Below are 22,049 nucleotides of genomic sequence, written 5' to 3'. Positions count from 1 at the left end.
CAGCCTCCGAAATCGGAATACAATAAAATGCAACAATGCTCTATTTCTCGCGTGTGCTCTCTTTAAAAAAACGTTATATATACCCGTACTGTAGGTTTTACGGTAATTTGTGCAGCTTATTGATATATTACGGTTTTATAAATACGGAGCGCTTGTGGGTTTAAGTGGACAGCTCTATGTTTCAAGCACAGAAAGAGAATGGCCAAGATATTGTGCATTTTGTCTGCAATAGTTTTTGTCGTGAAAACTGACGATGTCAGCGAATTTAATGCAACTATCACAGCCGTTAACATGACATTGAACTCTACTGTTAACAGAACGATAGCTTTTAAGACGCCTATGTTCTCATTATTCTCCACCACCACCACAGCCAATAAACCAGTTTTGGGAAAGAAAAATATGCGAAAGAAAAATGCAGATGACAAGCGCATCGATCAAGACGAGGATGGAAAACATGAAACCAAGAATGGCACAGCAGACGCAAAGAAAGAACCTGGTAAATGTATTACCTAGTCCTTTGCAGTTGAATGTATTCTGAAATGTACATACGTCAGCATTTAACTGTATGACATTGTGCATGCCATGGAGGGATTTTCTCAACTTTTTTTGTGCACGGATAAATGTTCTCTACTTTAATAATGGTTTATTTAGTTCATACGTTTTTTTGTGTGCGTTTCACAGTTGCATGGTAGGCTATTAGCATTCTGTAGCAGAAGGTTTTCAGCAGGATTGACTGTCTCAGTAATTGGTTCTGTATGTGCAGGAGTAACCTAGTAGCCTGCAATTAATGCATTTAATAAAGGGGCAGACAAGGCTACAGCAGCAGTCATGTAACAGTCGGTCGAATACTGTCATTCTGCCAGATACAGTCACTACTTCCTTTCCTTATGTATATATATATATATATATATATAACCTATTACACACACACATATATAAATATATAAATTACACACACACACACACACATATATATATATATATATATATATATATATATATATATATATATATATATATATATATATATATTACACATTCTTGTTCTTGATATAAACTTTGAAGAAAATAAAGACTTGCCAGTATCACTTAGGCTTATTAAGCTGTTATTGATGTAAAGCATGAATTTCTAGCTAAGTCCTTATAACTTAATAAGAATTCATTTGATAATATAATTATAATACTTGTGTAATATAATCATTTAAAGTAACTGCCCAGTGTTTCCAGATTTCAATGAAATAGGACCTATAATTACTTACAATATCAGTGAAATAGTTTTCTTCCAAAAAAATGTTTAATTAAGTTTGTTAAAAATTAGGTTGTTTTCTATGTTTGAATGGTGTGTGCGGAAACCAGTCATTAAAAATAATAACGTTAATAGATTGCTGATTGTCTCGCGCATCCTCCTCTAGACTGCTGATTGGTCAGTTTATCCTCCCGAGGAGCATTTCCAAATGAGGAAATAGCAAGCATTTTTCAAATGTCTGTTTGAGATACAAGTTTGAGGTGGGGTTTTTGAAGTGTTTTTTTTTTCTTCTTCTCCAATTTATGCTTTGGCCACAAATATGACTAAGGACGAGTCAACAACATTATTTGGATATGAGTTAACAGAATATGAACTTTTAAACGTGAGATGTTCACAGTGCAGTTACTTTAATAACGTAATAATAATAATAATATAATTACAAAAAAAAGCATAATAATCGCTTGAATACGGCCCCTTTGGCACTCCTCCTTACAGGCTGACGACACCGCTCACGTCACGTGCACTGCAGAATACATCTAGAAATCCATGTTATTCAATTATTGCACCCACACTACTCGCGTGCGAGCCTCTGCGTTGCCAAGGGCTAAAATAGAAGTCCTTTCTATTTCTGACGCAGATCGCGCTGCAAGTCCTGCCTCTCCCATCTTCTCATTGGTTTATAGAAATGGGTACCCAGGTGCCATCTCCTCATTATGTAAATCACAAATAATCATAAATAAGTATTCAAACCCTTTACTCAGTACTTTGCACCTTTGGCAGTGATTACAGACTCGAGCATTCTTGGGTATGACGCTACAAGCTTGGCACCCCTGTATTTGGGGAGTTTCTCCCATTTCTCTCTGCAGATCATCTCAAGCTCTGTCAGGTTGGATGGGGAGCGTTGCTGCACAGCTATTTTCAGGTCTCTCCGGAGACGTTCGATCCGGTTCCAGTCCAGGCTCTGGCTTGGCCACTCAAGGACATTCAGAGACTTGTTCCTAAGCCACTTCTGCATTGTCTGAGGTCCTGAGCGCTCTGGAGCAGGTTTTCATCAAGGATCTCTCTGTACTTTGCTCCGTTTGTCTTTCCCATCGATCATGTTTAGTCTCCCAGTTCCTACCGATGAAAAATCACCACAGCATGATGTTGCCACCACCATGCTTCACCGTAGGGATGGTGCCAGGTTTCCTCCAGACGCTTAGCATTCAGACTAGATAGTTCAATCTTGGTTTCATCAGACCAGAGAATCTTGTTTCTAATTTGTCTGAGAGTCCTTTAGGTGTCTTTTGGTAAACTCCCAGCGGGCTGTCATGTGCCTTTTACTGAGGAGTGGCTTCCGTCTGGCCACTCTACCATAAAGGCCTGATTGGTGGGGTACTGTAGAGATGGTTGTTCTTCTGGAAGTTTCTCCCATCTCCACAGAGTGACCATTGGGTTCTTGGTCACCTCTCCTTCTCCCCTGATTGCACAGTTCGGATGGGCGGCCAGCTCTGGGAAGAGTCTTCGTGGTTCCAAACTTCTTCCATTTTAGAATGATGGAGGCCACTGTGTTCTTGGGGACCTTCAATGCTGCAGACATTTTTTGGTAGTCTCCCGTCTGTCCTGAGCTACCAGAGTCTCCCTTCTGTCCTGAGCTGCCAGAGTCTCCCGTCTGTCCTGAGCTGCCAGAGTCTCCCGTCTGTCCTGAGCTGCCAGAGTCTCCCGTCTGTCCTGAGCTGCCAGAGTCTCCCGTCTGTCCTGAGCTGCCAGAGTCTCCCGTCTGTCCTGAGCTGCCAGAGTCTCCTGTCTGTCCTGAGCTGCCAGAGTCTCCCGTCTGTCCTGAGCTGCCAGAGTCTCCTGTCTGTCCTGAGCTGCCAGATTCTCCTGTCTGTCCTGAGCTGCCAGAGTCTCCCGTCTGTCCTGAGCTGCCAGAGCAGCCCGTCAGTCAGGAGCTGCCAGAGTCGTCCGTCAGCCAGGAGCTGCCAGAATTGCCCGTCACTCCGGCGCTGTAGGAGTCGCCCTTCACATCGGAGCTGCCAGAGTCTCCCGCCGGTCCGGTGCTGCCGGAGTCACCCGGGGACCCGTTGCTAGGGTCCCCAGTCCGAGGTCGGCGGCGAGGGTCGCCGCTCAAAAGGCGCCACTTAGGCGGGTTAAGAAGCGGGTAAAGACTATGATGGAGTGGGGTCCCGCGCCAGAGCCCCCACCGCAGACAGACACCCACCCAGACCCTCCCTTATAGGTATAGCATGGCAGATGTGTTGTTACCTACCCTTAAGCATGGAGGCGGCCCATCAGGAAGTCCAGGATTCAATTGCAGAAGGAGGTGTTTAGTCCCAGGGTCCTGAGCTTATTGATGAGCTTTGAGGGCACTATGGTATTGAACGCTGAGCTGTTGTCAATGAATAGCATTCTCACATAGGTGTTCCTTTTGTCCAGGTGGGAAAGGGCAGTGTGGAGTGCAATAGAGATTACATAATCTGTGGATCTGTTGGTGCGGTATGCAAATTGAGTGGGTCTAGGGTTTCTGGGATGATGGTGTTGATGTGAGCCATGACCAGCCTTTCGAAGCACTTCATGGCTACCGACATGAGTGCTACAGGTCGGTAGTCATTTAGACAGGTTACCTTAGTGTTCTTGGGCACATGTTAAAACTTGTTGGGAGAGGTTGAAAATGTCAGTGAAGACACTTACCAGTTGGCCAGCGCATGCTCGCAGTACACGTCCTGGTAATCCATCTGGCCCTGCGGCCTTGTGAATGTTGACCTGTTTAAAGGTCTTACTCACATCGGCTGCGGAGAGCGTGATCACACAGTTGTCCGGAACAGCTGGTGCTCTCATGCATGTTTCAGTGTTATTTGCCTATTTGCCTCGGAGGGTATAGTTGGATTTCTTCTAAGCTTCCGGGTTAAAGTCCCGCTCCTTGAAAGAGGCAGCTCTAGCCTTTAGCTTAGTACGGATGTTGCCTGTAATCCATGGCTTCTGGTTTTGGTATGTACGTACGGTCACTGTGGGGACAACATCCTCGATGCACTTATTGATAAAGCCAGTGACTGATGTGTTGTACTCCTCAATGCCATTGGAAGAATCCCGGAACATATTCCAGTCTGTAATAGCAAAACAGTCCTGTAGTGTAGCATCTGCTTCATCTGATCACTTTTTTATTGACTGAGTCACTGGTGCTTCCTGCTTTAAATTTTGCTGGTAAGCAGGAATCAGGAGGATAGAATTGTAGTCAGATTTCCAAATGGAGGGCGGGGGAGAGCTTTGTACACGTCTCTGTGTGTGGAGTAAAGGTGGCCTCAAGTTTTTTTCCCTCTGGTTGCACATTTAACATGTTGATAGATATTATGTAGAACTGATTTAAGTTCCCCTGCATTAAAGACCCCGGCCACTAGGAGCGCCACCTCTGGCTGAGCGTTTTCTTGTTTGCTTATGGAGGAATACAGCTCATTCAATGCTGTCTTAGTGCCTCTGACTGTGGTGGTATGAAAATAGCTACAAAGAATACAGATGAAAACTCTCTAGGTAGATGGTGTGATCTATATGACACTATAACCCTGTCTGAGTCTCATATTACATCCCAGCTCTGCCCTGACTATAACCCTGAGTCTCATATTACATCCCAGCTCTGCCCTGACTATAACCCTGTCTAACTGAGTCTCATATTACATCCCAGCTCTGCCCTGACTATAACCCTGTCTGAGTCTCATATTACATCCCAGCTCTGCCCTGACTATAACCCTGTCTAACTGAGTCTCATATCACATCCCAGCTCTTCCCTGACTATAACCCTGAGTCTCATATTACATCCCAGCTCTGCCCTGACTATAACCCTGTCTAGTCTCATATTACATCCCAGCTCTGCCCTGACTATAACCCTGAGTCTCATATTACATCCCAGCTCTGCCCCCTGACTATAACCCCAGCTCTGCCCTCTATAACCCTGAGTCTCATATTACATCCCAGCTCTGCCCTGACTATAACCCTGAGTCTCATATTACATCCCAGCTCTGCCCTGACTATAACCCTGAGTCTCATATTACATCCCAGCTCTGCCCTGACTATAACCCTGAGTCTCATATTACATCCCAGCTCTGCCCTGACTATAACCCTGTCTGAGTCTCATATTACATCCCAGCTCTGCCCTGACTATAACCCTGTCTAACTGAGTCTCATATTACATCCCAGCTCTGCCCTGACTATAACCCTGAGTCTCATATAACATCCCAGCTCTGCCCTGACTATAACCCTGTCTAACTGAGTCCAGTATTACATCCCAGCTCTGCCCTGACTATAACCCTGAGTCTCATATCACATCCCAGCTCTGCCCTGACTATAACCCTGAGTCTCATATCACATCCCAGCTCTGCCCTGACTATAACCCTGTCTGAGTCTCATATTACATCCCAGCTCTGCCCTGACTATAACCCTGAGTCTCATATTACATCCCAGCTCTGCCCTGACTATAACCCTGAGTCTCATATTACATCCCAGCTCTGCCCTGACTATAACCCTGTCTGAGTCTCATATTACATCCCAGCTCTGCCCTGACTATAACCCTGAGTCTCATATTACATCCCAGCTCTGCCCTGACTATAACCCTGAGTCTCATATTACATCCCAGCTCTGCCCTGACTATAACCCTGTCTGAGTCTCATATTACATCCCAGCTCTGCCCTGACTATAACCCTGTCTGAGTCTCATATTACATCCCAGCTCTGCCCTGACTATAACCCTGTCTGAGTCTCATATTACATCCCAGCTCTGCCCTGACTATAACCCTGTCTGAGTCTCATATTACATCCCAGCTCTGCCCTGACTATAACCCTGTCTGAGTCTCATATTACATCCCAGCTCTGCCCTGACTATAACCCTGTCTGAGTCTCATATTACATCCCAGCTCTGCCCTGACTATAACCCTGTCTGAGTCTCATATTACATCCCAGCTCTGCCCTGACTATAACCCTGTCTGAGTCTCATATTACATCCCAGCTCTGCCCTGACTATAACCCTGAGTCTCATATTACATCCCAGCTCTGCCCTGACTATAACCCTGTCTGAGTCTCATATTACATCCCAGCTCTGCCCTGACTATAACCCTGAGTCTCATATTACATCCCAGCTCTGCCCTGACTATAACCCTGAGTCTCATATTACATCCCAGCTCTGCCCTGACTATAACCCTGTCTGAGTCTCATATTACATCCCAGCTCTGCCCTGACTATAACCCTGAGTCTCATATTACATCCCAGCTCTGCCCTGACTATAACCCTGAGTCTCATATTACATCCCAGCTCTGCCCTGACTATAACCCTGTCTGAGTCTCATATTACATCCCAGCTCTGCCCTGACTATAACCCTGTCTGAGTCTCATATTACATCCCAGCTCTGCCCTGACTATAACCCTGTCTGAGTCTCATATTACATCTCAGCTCTGCCCTGACTATAACCCTGTCTGAGTCTCATATTACATCCCAGCTCTGCCCTGACTATAACCCTGTCTGAGTCTCATATTACATCCCAGCTCTGCCCTGACTATAACCCTGTCTGAGTCTCATATTACATCCCAGCTCTGCCCTGACTATAACCCTGTCTGAGTCTCATATTACATCCCAGCTCTGCCCTGACTATAACCCTGTCTGAGTCTCATGATTACATCCCAGCTCTGCCCTGACTATAACCCTGTCTGAGTCTCATATTACATCCCAGCTCTGCCCTGACTATAACCCTGTCTGAGTCTCATATTACATCCCAGCTCTGCCCTGACTATAACCCTGAGTCTCATATTACATCCCAGCTCTGCCCTGACTATAACCCTGTCTGAGTCTCATATTACATCTCAGCTCTGCCCTGACTATAACCCTGAGTCTCATATTACATCCCAGCTCTGCCCTGACTATAACCCTGTCTAACTGAGTCTCATATTACATCCCAGCTCTGCCACTATAACCCTGAGTCTCATATTACATCCCCTGCTCTGCCCTGACTATAACCCTGAGTCTCACATTTCATCCCAGCTCTGCCCTGACTATAACCCTGAGTCTCATATTACATCCCAGCTCTGCCCTGACTTTCTAACCCTGTCTGCCATCTCATAACATCCCAGCTCTGCCCTGACTATAACCCTGAGTCTCATATTACATCCCAGCTCTGCCCTGACTATAACCCTGTCTGACTGAGTCTAGTATTACGTATCAGCTCTGCATGATGCACTGTTCCTTCCTGGTTCACTGATCTCCAGCCCAATGCTCTGCACTCCCACTACACTGACTCCCCCGTACGAGGAGTGGGGTGTGCACAGGAACCGAGGCTCCTCAACTTCCAAGGGCAAGTTTTTTTGTCTCACACACACACACACACACACACACACACGACACACACACACACAGGCACACACACACACACACAGGCACACACAGGCACACACACACACAGGCACAGGCACACCGACACAGACACAAGGGGAGGGGCTGTGAGTTCCTGTACACTACCAGAGAACTGACTAAGGGGAGAATTAGACATATTTCAGATCCTGTCATGCACTCAACTTCTTCTGCAACTTCACATTTCTACTTTATCTCTGACAGCCGGGGGGTTTGTCTCTCAAAACATACATGACTTTCTCTCCTGCTGCCATTGAACATAACTGCCTTCTCCCGAACCCTGCAGACACACCGAGGCACAGGCACACCGAGGCACAGGCACACCGAGGCACAGACACACCGAAGCACACACACACCGAGGCACAGACACACCGAAGCACACACACACACCGAGGCACACACACACACACCGAGGCACAGGCACACCGAGGCACAGACACACCGAGGCACAGACACACCGAAGCACACACACACACCGAGGCACAGGCACACCGAGGCACAAGCACACCGAGGCACAGGCACACCGAGGCACAGGCACACCGAGGCACAGGCACACCGAAGCACACACACACCGAGGCAAAGGCACATCGAGGCAACAGCACACCGAGGCACACACACACCGAGGCACAGACACACCGAGGCACAGACACACCGAGGCACAGACACACCGAGGCACAGACACACCGAGGCACAGACACATCAAGGCACAGACACACCGAGGCACAGACACACCGGGGCACAGACACACCGAGGCAAAGGCACACCGAGGCAACAGCACACCGAGGCACACACACACCGAGGCACAGACACACCGAGGCACAGACACACCGAGGCACAGACACACCGAGGCACAGACACACCGAGGCACAGACACACCGAGGCACAGACACACCGAGGCACAGACACACAGAGGCAGACACACAGAGGCACAGACACACTGAGGCGCAGACACACAGAGGCGCAGACACACGAGGCACAGACACACAGAGGCACACACATCCTGCTTTGAGATAGTGGGTGCATTCCAGGTATTCTGTGCAGGTCTGTGCAGGTAATAGGATTGTTTGTGGTTCCTGAGATGTTCAACACTTCTCCAGTTAAGATCTGATCATCTACACGGATCAGTGACGCCTGTGTGTCTGGAACACAGCCCTGATCTAGCCTGGTCCCAGATCTAGTTGTGCTATCATTTCAACTCCATGTTATGCGGCAGGGTAGCCTAGTGGTTAGAGCGTTGGACCAGTAACCGAACGATTGCTCGATCGAATCCCCGAGCTGACAAGGTAGAAATCTGTCGTTTTGAACAAGGCAGTAAACCAACTGTTCCTAGGCTGTCATTGTAAATAAGAATGTGTTCTTAACTGATTTACCTCATTAAATAAAGGTTAAATATATGCTTTTTTTTAAATGCCATACATGACAAGATGTGGCAAGGAGTGGCGTGATGGCTATCCCTGATCCATCATGTGTTGTAACCTCTCCAGACTGTCCCCCTGCCAGCACCCCTTCTACTCCTGGTCCCCCTGCCAGCACCCCTTCTACTCCTGGTCCCCCTGCCAGCCTCCCTTCTACTCCTGGTCCCCCTGCCAGCACCCCTTCTACTCCTGGTCCCCCTGCCAGCATGATGGCTATCCCTGATCCATCATGTGTTGCACCCCTCTCTCCTATCCCCCTGCCAGCACCCCTTCTTCTCCTGGTCCCCCTGCCAGCACCCCTTCTTCTCCTGATCCCCCTGCCAGCACCCCTTCTTCTCCTGGTCCCCCTGCCAGCACCCCTTCCCTCCTGGTCCCCCTGCCAGCACCACTTCTTCTCCTGGTCCCCCTGCCAGCACCCCTGGTCTACCAGCATGATGGCTATCCCTGATCCATCATGTGTTGTAACTTCTCCAGACTGTCCCCCTGCCAGCACCCCTTCTTCTCCTGGTCCCCCTGCCAGCACCCCTTCCCCTCCTGGTCCCCCTGCCAGCACCACTTCTTCTCCTGGTCCCCCTGCCAGCACCCCTTCTTCTCCTGGTCCCCTTGCCAGCACCTCTGCTCCTGTTCCCCCTGCCAGCACCTCTTCTACTCCTGGTCCCCCTGCCAGCACCCCTTCTACTCCTGGTCCCCCTGCCAGCACCCCTTCTACTACTGGTCCCCCTGCCAGCACCCCTTCTTCTCCTGGTCCCCCTGCCAGCACCCCTTCTTCTCCTGGTCCCCTTGCCAGCGCCCTTCTACTCCTGGTCCCCTTGCCAGCACCCCTTCCACTCCTGGTCCCCCTGCCAGCACCCCTTCTTCTCCTGGTCCCCTCTGCACCCCTTCCCTGGTCCCCCTGCCAGCACCCCTTCCTGGTCCCCCTGCCAGCACCCCTTCCACTCCTGGTCCCCCTGCCAGCACGATGGCTATCCCTGATCCACAATGTGTTGTAACCTCTCCAGACTGTCCCCCGCTGGGTCTGAAGTCACTGAGGGTTGATGACAGCCAGTTCCAGGCTTCATCCTACCTGCGGATGGGACTTGGCCCTCACAGGGCAAGACTCAATATACAGGTGGGTCTATAGTCTAGATATTAATATATAATAGCCACCAAGTACTTAGTTGTTATTCTTCTTGTGATCTGCTTCCGCAATAAAATGATAAGTTTCCGGGTAATTTTATTGCAGAATGCTTCCTGAAAACCACTTTGAGCTATTTTGTGTGTGTGTGTTGTGTGTGTGTTGTGTGTGTGTGTGTGTGAGTCCAGTCAGGTATCGAGGACGGAGACATGTATGATGGCGCGTGGTGTGCTAAGTATGAGGACCAGCACCAGTGGCTGCAGGTGGATGCTCTGCGCCCCACGCTGTTCACAGGAGTCATCCTGCAGGGACGCAACTCCATCTGGAGGTAGGTCAGACAGGCCGGGTGCTGGGAGGGGACCAGGAGAAGAAGGGGTGCTGGCAGGGTGACCAGGAGAAGAAGGGGTGCTGGCAGGGGGACCAGGAGAAGAAGGGGCGCTGGCAGAGGAACCAGGAGAAGAAGGGGTGCAGGCAGGGGGACCAAGAGAAGAAGGGGGCTGGAAGGGGAAGGGGGACCTGAGGAGAAGGTGGTGCTGGCAGGGGGACCTGAGGAGAAGGTGGTGCTGGCAGGGGGACCAGGAGAAGAAGGGGCGCTGGCAGAGGAACCAGGAGAAGAAGGGGTGCTGGCAGGGGGACCAGGAGAAGAAGGGGGGCAGAGGAACCAGGAGAAGAAGGGGTGCAGGCAGGGGACCAAGAGTAGAAGGGGTGCTGGAAGGGGGACCTGAGGAGAAGGTGGTGATGGCAGGGGGACCAGGAGAAGAAGGGGTGCTGGCATGGGGACCAGGAGTAGAAGGGGTGCTGGTAGAGGTGGACCAGGAGAAGAAGGGGTGCTGGCAAGGGGACCGGGAGAAGAAGGGGTGCTGGCAAGGGGACCGGGAGAAGAAGGGGTGCTGGCAGGGGGACAGTCTGGAGAGGTTACAACACATGATGGATCAGGGATAGCCATCATGCCACTCCTTGACACATCTTGTCATGTATGGCATTTAAAAAAAGCATATATATATATTACGGTATACTGTATACGATGGTATTGAAAATCATACCGTGAGTACGGTATGTCTATATACTCCACTCTACAGTATATCTAGTATGTATATATATTCCACTATACTGTATATCTGGTATGTCTATATACTCCACTATACTGTATATCTGGTATGTCTATATACTCCACTATACTGTATATCTGGTATGTCTATATACTCTACTATACAGTATATCTAGTATGTCTATATACTCCACTATACTGTATATCTGGTATGTCTATATACTCCACTATACTGTATATCTGGTATATCTATATACTCCACTATACAGTATATCTGGTATGTCTATATACTCCACTATACTGTATATCTGGTATGTCTATATACTCCACTATACAGTATATCTAGTATATCTATATACTCCACTATACAGTATATCTGGTATGTCTATATACTCCACTATACAGTATATACGGTATTTATGTATTTTCCCCCATATTCTATTTGATCTAGATTCATAATATACTATGTATGTACTATACGTTTTATATACGTTAATATATACGTTCTATATACATTTTCTATACATTTAATATACCTTTACTATCTGTTTACTATAACTTTACTATATGGTTACTACATGTGTACTATACATTTACTATATGTTAAACTATACATTTACTATACGTTTACTATACCTTTACTATACGTTTACTATACCTTTACTATATGTTTACTATACCTTTACTATATGGTTACTATATGTGTACTATACATTTACTATATGTTAAACTATACATTTACTATACGTTTACTATACCTTTACTATATGTTTACTATACCTTTACTATATGTTTACATTTTACTATATGGTTACTATATGTGTACTATACATTTACTTTATATGTTTATACTTTACTACATTTACTATACCTTATGTTTACTATACATTTACTATATGTTCATTTACTATATGTGTACTATACATTTACTTTACCTTTACTATTCATTTACTATACGTTTACTTTACCTTTACTATATGTTTACTATACCTTTACAATATGTTTACTATACCTTTACTATATATACTATACATTTACTATACATTTACTATTCATTTATTATACATTTACTATAACTTTACTACATGTTTGCTATACATCTATTATATGTATACTATACCTTTACTATATGTTTACGATACCTTTACTATATATACTATTCATTTACTATACATTTACTATACATTTACTATATGTTTGCTTTATTTACATGTTTATACCTTTACTATATGTTTACTTTTTACTATATGTTTACTATACCTTTACAATATGTTTACTATACCTTTACTATATACTATACATTTACTATACATTTACTATTCATTTATTATACATTTATTCATTTACTATACATCTATTATATGTATACTATATACTATATGTTTACTATTTACTATTTACTATTCATTTACTATACATTTACTATACATTTACTACATGTTTGCTATGCATTTATTGTATGTATACTATACCTTTACTATATGTTTACTATACCTTTACTGTATATACTATACATTTACTATACATTTACTATTCATTTACTATTCATTTACTATACATTTACTATACCTTTACTACATGTTTGCTATACACTTATTATACGTATACTATACGTTTACTATATGTTTACTCTAGGTATACTATACATTTACTATATGTTTACTATACATTTACTATATGTTTACTCTAGGTATACTATACATTTACTATATGTTTACTATACATTTACTATATGTTTACTATACATTTACTATATGTTTACTATACGTTTATATACATTTACTATATGTTTACTATACGTTTACTCTAGGTATACTATACATTTACTATATGTTTACTATACATTTACTATATGTTTACTATACGTTTACTCTAGGTATACTATACATTTACTATATGTTTACTATACGTTTACTCTAGGTATACTATACGTTTACAACATGTTTATTTTTACATTTACTATACATTTTAATATATCTTTACTATATGTTTACTATATGTTTACTATATGTTTACTATACATTTACTATATGTTTACTATACATTTACTATATGTTTACTATACGTTTACTATATGTTTACTATATGTTTACTATACGTTTACTATATGTTTACTATACGTTTACTATATGTTTACTATACGTTTGCTATATGTTTACTATACATATATTACATAGTAATAAGATTTTACAAAGCATTAATGTGTTGTGTAATCCTTGTTAATGTCTTTGTAGCTGGGACTGGGTTGAAACCTACAAAGTGCAGCTGAGTAACGACTCTGAGACCTGGGAGACCTGCATGAACGGAACAGAGGAGGCGGTGAGCCGTTCTGAAGGGTTGTGGCGTGTTGCCGTTAGAGATACCGTAGGGTCAAGGAAGCTGCTTCTTAGTTAGTCCATAAGAGGAATATAAAATGTGTTCACTTTCCAAAAGTGATTTTTCTTTGTCCTGTAGGTTAAAAGAGGAGGCGGTGATGAATGTAATGATATGGATTCCAGCATGGCGTGTTGGCGTAGATCAGTGGAATTCAAATCCAAGCCTGAAGAACCAAAATTACCACTGGTTTTCTCTCTGTTCACCCTCATGGTGTCCCAGGTCTAAATCAGTCCCTGATTAAAGGGGAAGAATGGAACTCAGCAGTGGGACTGGCTTGGAGGTCCGGACTTGATTTGGCGTAGATAAATCAGCATGTGGTCCAGAAGCCCAGTTGATGTCAATCCATTTCAGGAGTACAACAGGAGTTTATTGACTATGAAGGGTAGACTGTTAGGATAGAGATTTACAAAAATGCCAAAGCACTCTTATGCCTTTATTTATTGGGCATCTCCATGTTAAAACAAGGAAAACAAGTTCAAAGGTGAAGCGTGTGTTGTTTCTGTAGATTAAAGGTGAAACATGTGTTGTTTCTGTAGATTAAAGGTGAAACGTGTGTGTTGTTTCTGTAGATTAAAGGTGAAACATGTGTGTTGTTTCTGTAGATTAAAGCTGAAACGTGTGTTGTTTCTGTAGATTAAAGGTGAAACATGTGTGTTGTTTCTGTAGATTAAAGGTGAAACATGTGTGTTGTTTCTGTAGATTAAAGGTGAAACATGTGTGTTGTTTCTGTAGATTAAAGGTGAAACATGTGTGTTGTTTCTGTAGATTAAAGGTGAAACATGTGTGTTGTTTCTGTAGATTAAAGGTGAAACATGTGTGTTGTTTCTGTAGATTAAAGCTGAAACATGTGTGTTGTTTCTGTAGATTAAAGGTGAAACATGTGTGTTGTTTCTGTAGATTAAAGCTGAAACATGTGTGTTGTTTCTGTAGATTAAAGGTGAAACATGTGTGTTGTTTCTGTAGATTAAAGCTGAAACGTGTGTGTTGTTTCTGTAGGTGTTTGTTGGATCCCGAAATGAACCTGAGACACCCTATCTGGCCCTCTTCCCTCAGCCCGCGGTGGCTCGTTGGATCCGCATCAACCCCCAGACCTGGTACTGGAATGGGACAATCTGTCTCAGAGCAGAGGTACTGGGATGCCCCCTCCCAGGTGTGTTGTCATGGAACGATTGACGCGTGCGGGGAGACATATATTTAGTTCGGCCTGACTTCAGTGTCATGTCAATGCGTTAACGTTCAGAAACCTCAATGTCCCGACACTCTGAATATATGGCGGTGGGAGCCTGCATACGTTCTATGCAGTAACGCTAGAGCAACGACACTACACGCGGAAGACGGGTTTACTACAAAGCAGGATCGATGATTTAGCCAGCTAACTTTTATAAGCATCCAGAAATAATTATTGATTTTCTGGTTAATAAGAAAGATAAACGTAGATCTGTGTTTTTAGGTCATGCTCGTTGTGTTTTTAGGTCACGCTCGTTGTGTTTTTAGGTAATGCTCGTTGTGTTTTTAGGTCATGCTCGTTGTGTTTTTACACCATGCTCGTTGTGTTTTTAGGTCATGGTTGTGTTTTTAGGTAATGCTCGTTGTGTTTTTAGGTAATGCTCGTTGTGTTTTTAGGTAATGCTCGTTGTGTTTTAGGTCATGCTCGTTGTGTTTCTAGGGCATGCTCGTTGTGTTTTTAGGTCATGCTAGTTGTGTTTTTAGGCCATGCTCGTTGTGTTTTTAGGTCATGCTCGTTGTGTTTTTAGGTCATGCTCGTTGTGTTTTTAGGTCATGCTCGTTGTGTTTTTAGGTCATGCTCGTTGTGTTTTTAGGTCATGCTCGTTGTGTTTTTAGGCCATGCTCGTTGTGTTTTTAGGTCATGCTCGTTGTGTTTTTAGGTCATGCTCGTTGTGTTTTTAGGGCATGCTCGTTGTGTTTTTAGGTCATGCTCGTTGTGTTTTAGGTCATGCTCGTTGTGTTTCTAGGTAATGCTCGTTGTTTTCTAGGGCATGCTCGTTGTGTTTTTAGGTAATGCTCGTTGTGTTTTTAGGTCATGCTCGTTGTGTTTTTAGGTCATGCTCGTTGTGTTTTTACACCATGCTGTTGTGTTTTTAGGTCATGCTCGTTGTGTTTTTAGGTAATGCTCGTTGTGTTTTTAGGTAATGCTCGTTGTGTTTTTAGGTAATGCTCGTTGTGTTTTTAGGTAATGCTCGTTGTGTTTTTAGGTAATGCTCGTTGTGTTTTTAGGTCATGCTCGTTGTGTTTTTACACCATGCTCGTTGTGTTTTTAGGTCATGCTCGTTGTGTTTTAGGTAATGCTCGTTGTGTTTTTAGGTAATGCTCGTTGTGTTTTTAGGTAATGCTCGTTGTGTTTTTAGGTCATGCTCGTTGTGTTTTTAGGTCATGCTCGTTGTGTTTTTACACCATGCTCGTTTTTTTTAGGTCATGCTCGTTGTGTTTTTAGGTCATGCTACACCATGCTCGTTGTGTTTTTAGGTCATGCTCGTTGTGTTTTTAGGTAATGCTCGTTGTGTTTTTAGGTAATGCTCGTTGTGTTTTTAGGTAATGCTCGTTGTGTTTTTAGGTCATGCTCGTTGTGTTTCTAGGTCATGCTCGTTGTGTTTTTAGGTCATGCTCGTTGTGTTTTTAGGTCATGCTCGTTGTGTTTTTAGGTAATGCTCGTTGTGTTTCTAGGTCATGCTCGTTGTGTTTCTAGGTCATGCTCGTTGTGTTTCTAGGCCATGCTCGTTGTGTTTTTAGGTCATGCTCGTTGTGTTTTTAGGTCATGCTCGTTGTGTTTTTAGGTCATGCTCGTTGTGTTTTAGGTCATGCTCGTTGTGTTTCTAGGGCATGCTTTTTTTAGGTCATGCTCGTTGTGTTTTTAGGTCATGCTCGTTGTGTTTTTAGGTAATGCTCGTTGTGTTTCTAGGTCATGCTCGTTGTGTTTTAGGTCATGCTCGTTGTGTTTTTAGGTCATGCTCGTTGTGTTTCTAGGTCATGCTCGTTGTGTTTTTAGGTCATGCTTTTTAGGTCATGCTCATTGTGTTTCTAGGTCATGCTCGTTGTGTTTTTAGGTCATGCTCGTTGTGTTTTTAGGTAATGCTCGTTGTGTTTTTAGGTAATGCTCGTTGTGTTTCTAGGTCATGCTCGTTGTGTTTTTAGGTAATGCTCGTTGTGTTTTAGGTAATGCTCGTTGTGTTTTTAGGTAATGCTCGTTGTGTTTTAGGTAATGGTTGTGTTTTTAGGTCATGCTCGTTGTGTTTTTAGGTCATGCTCGTTGTGTTTCTAGGTAATGCTCATGCTCGTTGTGTTTTTAGGTAATGCTCGTTGTGTTTTTAGGTCATGCTCGTTGTGTTTTTAGGTCATGCTCGTTGTGTTTTTACACCATGGTTGTGTTTTTAGGTCATGCTCGTTGTGTTTTTAGGTAATGCTCGTTGTGTTTTTAGGTAATGCTCGTTGTGTTTTTAGGTAATGCTCGTTGTGTTTTTAGGTAATGCTCATGCTCGTTGTGTTTTTAGGTCATGCTCGTTGTGTTTTTAGGTCATGCTCGTTGTGTTTTTACACCATGCTCGTTGTGTTTTTAGGTCATGCTCGTTGTGTTTTTAGGTCATGCTCGTTGTGTTTTTAGGTAATGCTCGTTGTGTTTTTAGGTCATGCTCGTTGTGTTTTTAGGTCATGCTCGTTGTGTTTTACACCATGCTCGGTGTTTTTACACATGCTCGTTGTGTTTTTAGGTCATGCTCGTTGTGTTTTTACACCATGCTCATGTTTTAGGTCATGCTCGTTGTGTTTTTAGGTAATGCTCGTTGTGTTTTTAGGTAATGCTCGTTGTGTTTTTAGGTCATGCTCGTTGTGTTTTAGGTCATGCTCGTTGTGTTTCTAGGTCATGCTCGTTGTGTTTTAGGTCATGCTCGTTGTGTTTTTAGGTCATGCTCGTTGTGTTTTTAGGTAATGCTCGTTGTGTTTCAAGGTCATGCTCGTTGTGTTTCTAGGTCATGCTCGTTGTGTTTCTAGGCCATGCTCGTTGTGTTTTTAGGTCATGCTCGTTGTGTTTTTAGGTCATGCTCGTTGTGTTTTTAGGTCATGCTCGTTGTGTTTTTAGGTCATGCTCGTTGTGTTTCTAGGGCATGCTCGTTGTGTTTTTAGGTCATGCTCGTTGTGTTTTTAGGTCATGCTCGTTGTGTTTTTAGGTCATGCTCGTTGTGTTTCTAGGTCATGCTCGTTGTGTTTTTAGGTAATGCTCGTTGTGTTTTTAGGTAATGCTCGTTGTGTTTCTAGGTCATGCTCGTTGTGTTTTTAGGTCATGCTCGTTGTGTTTTTAGGTCATGCTCGTTGTGTTTTTAGGTCATGCTCATTGTGTTTCTAGGTCATGCTCGTTGTGTTTTTAGGTCATGCTCGTTGTGTTTTTAGGTAATGCTCGTTGTGTTTTTAGGTAATTTCGTAGGGTCATGCTCGTTGTGTTTTTAGGTAATGCTCGTTGTGTTTTTAGGTAATGCTCGTTGTGTTTTTAGGTGATGCTTGTTGTGTTTTTAGGTCATGCTCGTTGTGTTTTTAGGTCATGCTCGTTGTGTTTTACACCATGCTCGTTGTGTTTTTAGGTCATGCTCGTTGTGTTTTTAGGTAATGCTCGTTGTGTTTTTAGGTAATGCTCGTTGTGTTTTTAGGTAATGCTCGTTGTGTTTTTAGGTAATGCTCGTTGTGTTTTAGGTCATGCTCGTTGTGTTTTAGGTCATGCTCGTTGTGTTTTTAGCTCGTTGTGTTTTTAGGTCATGCTCGTTGTGTTTTTAGGTCATGCTCGTTGTGTTTTAGGTAATGCTCGTTGTGTTTTTAGGTAATGCTCGTTGTGTTTTTAGGTAATGCTCGTTGTGTTTTTAGGTCATGCTCGTTGTGTTTTTAGGTCATGCTCGTTGTGTTTTTACACCATGCTCGTTGTTTTTAGGTCATGCTCGTTGTGTTTTTAGGTCATGCTCGTTGTGTTTTTACACCATGCTCGTTGTGTTTTTAGGTCATGCTCGTTGTGTTTTTAGGTCATGCTCGTTGTGTTTTTAGGTAATGCTCGTTGTGTTTTTAGGTCATGCTCGTTGTGTTTTAGGTCATGCTCGTTGTGTTTTTACACCATGCTCGTTGTGTTTTTAGGTCATGCTCGTTGTGTTTTTAGGTCATGCTCGTTGTGTTTTTACACCATGCTCGTTGTGTTTTTAGGTCATGCTCGTTGTGTTTTTAGGTAATGCTCGTTGTGTTTTTAGGTAATGCTCGTTGTGTTTTTAGGTAATGCTCGTTGTGTTTTAGGTCATGCTCGTTGTGTTTCTAGGTCATGCTCGTTGTGTTTTAGGTCATGCTCGTTGTGTTTTTAGGTCATGCTCGTTGTGTTTTTAGGTAATGCTCGTTGTGTTTCTAGGTCATGCTCGTTGTGTTTCTAGGTCATGCTCGTTGTGTTTCTAGGCCATGCTCGTTGTGTTTTTAGGTCATGCTCGTTGTGTTTTTAGGTCATGCTCGTTGTGTTTTTAGGTCATGCTCGTTGTGTTTTTAGGTCATGCTCGTTGTGTTTCTAGGGCATGCTCGTTGTGTTTTTAGGTCATGCTCGTTGTGTTTTTAGGTCATGCTCGTTGTGTTTTTAGGTAATGCTCGTTGTGTTTCTAGGTCATGCTCGTTGTGTTTTTAGGTAATGCTCGTTGTGTTTTTAGGTAATGCTCGTTGTGTTTCTAGGTCATGCTCGTTGTGTTTTTAGGTCATGCTCGTTGTGTTTTTAGGTCATGCTCGTTGTGTTTTTAGGTCATGCTCATTGTGTTTCTAGGTCATGCTCGTTGTGTTTTTAGGTCATGCTCGTTGTGTTTTTAGGTAATGCTCGTTGTGTTTTTAGGTAATGCTCGTTGTGTTTCTAGGTCATGCTCGTTGTGTTTTTAGGTCATGCTCGTTGTGTTTTTAGGTAATGCTCGTTGTGTTTTTAGGTGATGCTCGTTGTGTTTTTAGGTCATGCTCGTTGTGTTTTTAGGTCATGCTCGTTGTGTTTTTAGGTCATGCTCGTTGTGTTTTAGGTCATGCTCATGTTTTTAGGCCATGCTCGTTGTGTTTTTAGGCCATGCTCGTTGTGTTTTTAGGTCATGCTCGTTGTGTTTTTAGGTAATGCTCGTTGTGTTTTTAGGTAATGCTCGTTGTGTTTTTAGGCCATGCTCGTTGTGTTTTTAGGTAATGCTCGTTGTGTTTTTAGGCCATGCTCGTTGTGTTTTTAGGTAATGCTCGTTGTGTTTTTAGGCCATGCTCGTTGTGTTTTTAGGTCATGCTCGTTGTGTTTTTAGGCCATGCTCGTTGTGTTTTTAGGTAATGCTGTGTTTCTAGGTCATGCTCGTTGTGTTTTTAGGTAATGCTCGTTGTGTTTTTAGGTAATGCTCGTTGTGTTTTTAGGTAATGCTCATTGTGTTTTTAGGTAATGCTCGTTGTGTTTTTAGGTAATGCTCATTGTGTTTTTAGGCCATGCTCGTTGTGTTTTTAGGTAATGCTCGTTGTGTTTTTAGGTAATGCTCGTTGTGTTTCTAGGTCATGCTCGTTGTGTTTTTAGGTCATGCTCGTTGTGTTTCTAGGCCATGCTCGTTGTGTTTCTAGGTCATGCTCGTTGTGTTTCTAGGTCATGCTCGTTGTGTTTCTAGGCCATGCTCGTTGTGTTTCTAGGTCATGCTCGTTGTGTTTTTAGGTCATGCTCGTTGTGTTTTTAGGTCATGCTCGTTGTGTTTTTAGGTCATGCTAGGTCATGCTCGTTGTGTTTTTAGGTCATGCTCGTTGTGTTTTTAGGCCATGCTCGTTGTGTTTTAGGTCATGCTCGTTGTGTTTTTAGGTCATGCTCATTGTGTTTTTAGGGCATGCTCGTTGTGTTTTTAGGTCATGCTCGTTGTGTTTTAGGTCATGCTCGTTGTGTTTCTAGGTAATGCTCGTTGTGTTTCTAGGGCATGCTCGTTGTGTTTTTAGGTAATGCTCGTTGTGTTTTTAGGTCATGCTCGTTGTGTTTTTAGGTCATGCTCGTTGTGTTTTTACACCATGCTCGTTGTGTTTTTAGGTCATGCTCGTTGTGTTTTTAGGTAATGCTCGTTGTGTTTTAGGTAATGCTCGTTGTGTTTTTAGGTAATGCTCGTTGTGTTTTTAGGTAATGCTCGTTGTGTTTTTAGGTAATGCTCGTTGTGTTTTTAGGTCATGCTCGTTGTGTTTTTACACCATGCTCGTTGTGTTTTTAGGTCATGCTCGTTGTGTTTTTAGGTCATGCTCGTTGTGTTTTAGGTAATGCTCATGTTTTTAGGTAATGCTCGTTGTGTTTTTAGGTCATGCTCGTTGTGTTTTTAGGTCATGCTCGTTGTGTTTTTACACCATGCTCGTTGTGTTTTTAGGTCATGCTCGTTGTGTTTTAGGTCATGCTCGTTGTGTTTTTACACCATGCTCGTTGTGTTTTTAGGTCATGCTCGTTGTGTTTTTAGGTAATGCTCGTTGTGTTTTTAGGTAATGCTCGTTGTGTTTTTAGGTAATGCTCGTTGTGTTTTTAGGTCATGCTCGTTGTGTTTCTAGGTCATGCTCGTTGTGTTTTTAGGTCATGCTCGTTGTGTTTTTAGGTCATGCTCGTTGTGTTTTTAGGTAATGCTCGTTGTGTTTCTAGGTCATGCTCGTTGTGTTTTTAGGTCATGCTCGTTGTGTTTTTAGGTAATGCTCGTTGTGTTTCTAGGTCATGCTCGTTGTGGTTTTAGGTCATGCTCGTTGTGTTTTTAGGTCATGCTCATTGTGTTTTTAGGTCATGCTCGTTGTGTTTTTAGGTCATGCTCATTGTGTTTTTAGGTCATGCTCATTGTGTTTTTACTCCATGCTCATTGTGTTTTTAGGCCATGCTCGTTGTGTTTTTAGGTAATGCTCGTTGTGTTTCTAGGGCATGCTCATTGTGTTTTTAGGTCATGCTCGTTGTGTTTTTAGGTAATGCTCGTTGTGTTTTTAGGTAATGCTCGTTGTGTTTCTAGGTCATGCTCGTTGTGTTTTTAGGTAATGCTCGTTGTGTTTTTAGGTAATGCTCGTTGTGTTTTTAGGTAATGCTCGTTGTGTTTTTAGGTCATGCTCGTTGTGTTTTTAGGTCATGCTCGTTGTGTTTTTAGGTCATGCTCATTGTGTTTTTAGGTCATGCTCGTTGTGTTTTTAGGTCATGCTCGTTGTGTTTTTAGGTAATGCTCGTTGTGTTTCTAGGGCATGCTCGTGTTTTTAGGTCATGCTCGTTGTGTTTTTAGGTCATGCTCGTTGTGTTTTAGGTCATGCTCATTGTGTTTTTAGGTCATGCTCGTTGTGTTTTTACACCATGCTCGTTGTGTTTTTAGGCCATGCTCGTTGTGTTTTTAGGCCATGCTCGTTGTGTTTTTAGGTCATGCTCGTTGTGTTTTTAGGTCATGCTCGTTGTGTTTTTAGGTCATGCTCGTTGTGTTTTTAGGTCATGCTCATTGTGTTTTTAGGCCATGCTCATTGTGTTTTTAGGCCATGCTCA

General features: G+C 43.4%; 1 protein-coding gene across 1 annotated transcript in view; it reads left to right on the top strand.

Moving 5' to 3' along the window:
- The first annotated feature begins 69 nt into the window (after positions 1-69).
- The window catches only part of LOC135525445 (probable carboxypeptidase X1), a 42,433-nt gene continuing 20,453 nt past the window's right edge, over positions 70-22,049 (top strand). The window contains 5 exon segments of the mRNA XM_064953074.1: positions 70-496; positions 10,022-10,131; positions 10,326-10,465; positions 13,420-13,504; positions 14,558-14,711. Of these exon segments, the coding sequence (XP_064809146.1) occupies positions 199-496; positions 10,022-10,131; positions 10,326-10,465; positions 13,420-13,504; positions 14,558-14,711 (787 nt within the window). The 5' untranslated portion in view covers positions 70-198.

Source organism: Oncorhynchus masou, chromosome 32, assembly GCF_036934945.1.
Source record: "Oncorhynchus masou masou isolate Uvic2021 chromosome 32, UVic_Omas_1.1, whole genome shotgun sequence".
NCBI classification, from domain to species: domain Eukaryota; kingdom Metazoa; phylum Chordata; class Actinopteri; order Salmoniformes; family Salmonidae; genus Oncorhynchus; species Oncorhynchus masou.
The sequence above is the reverse complement of the archived record's forward strand: the minus strand, read 5'-3'. Positions and strand labels throughout refer to the sequence as shown.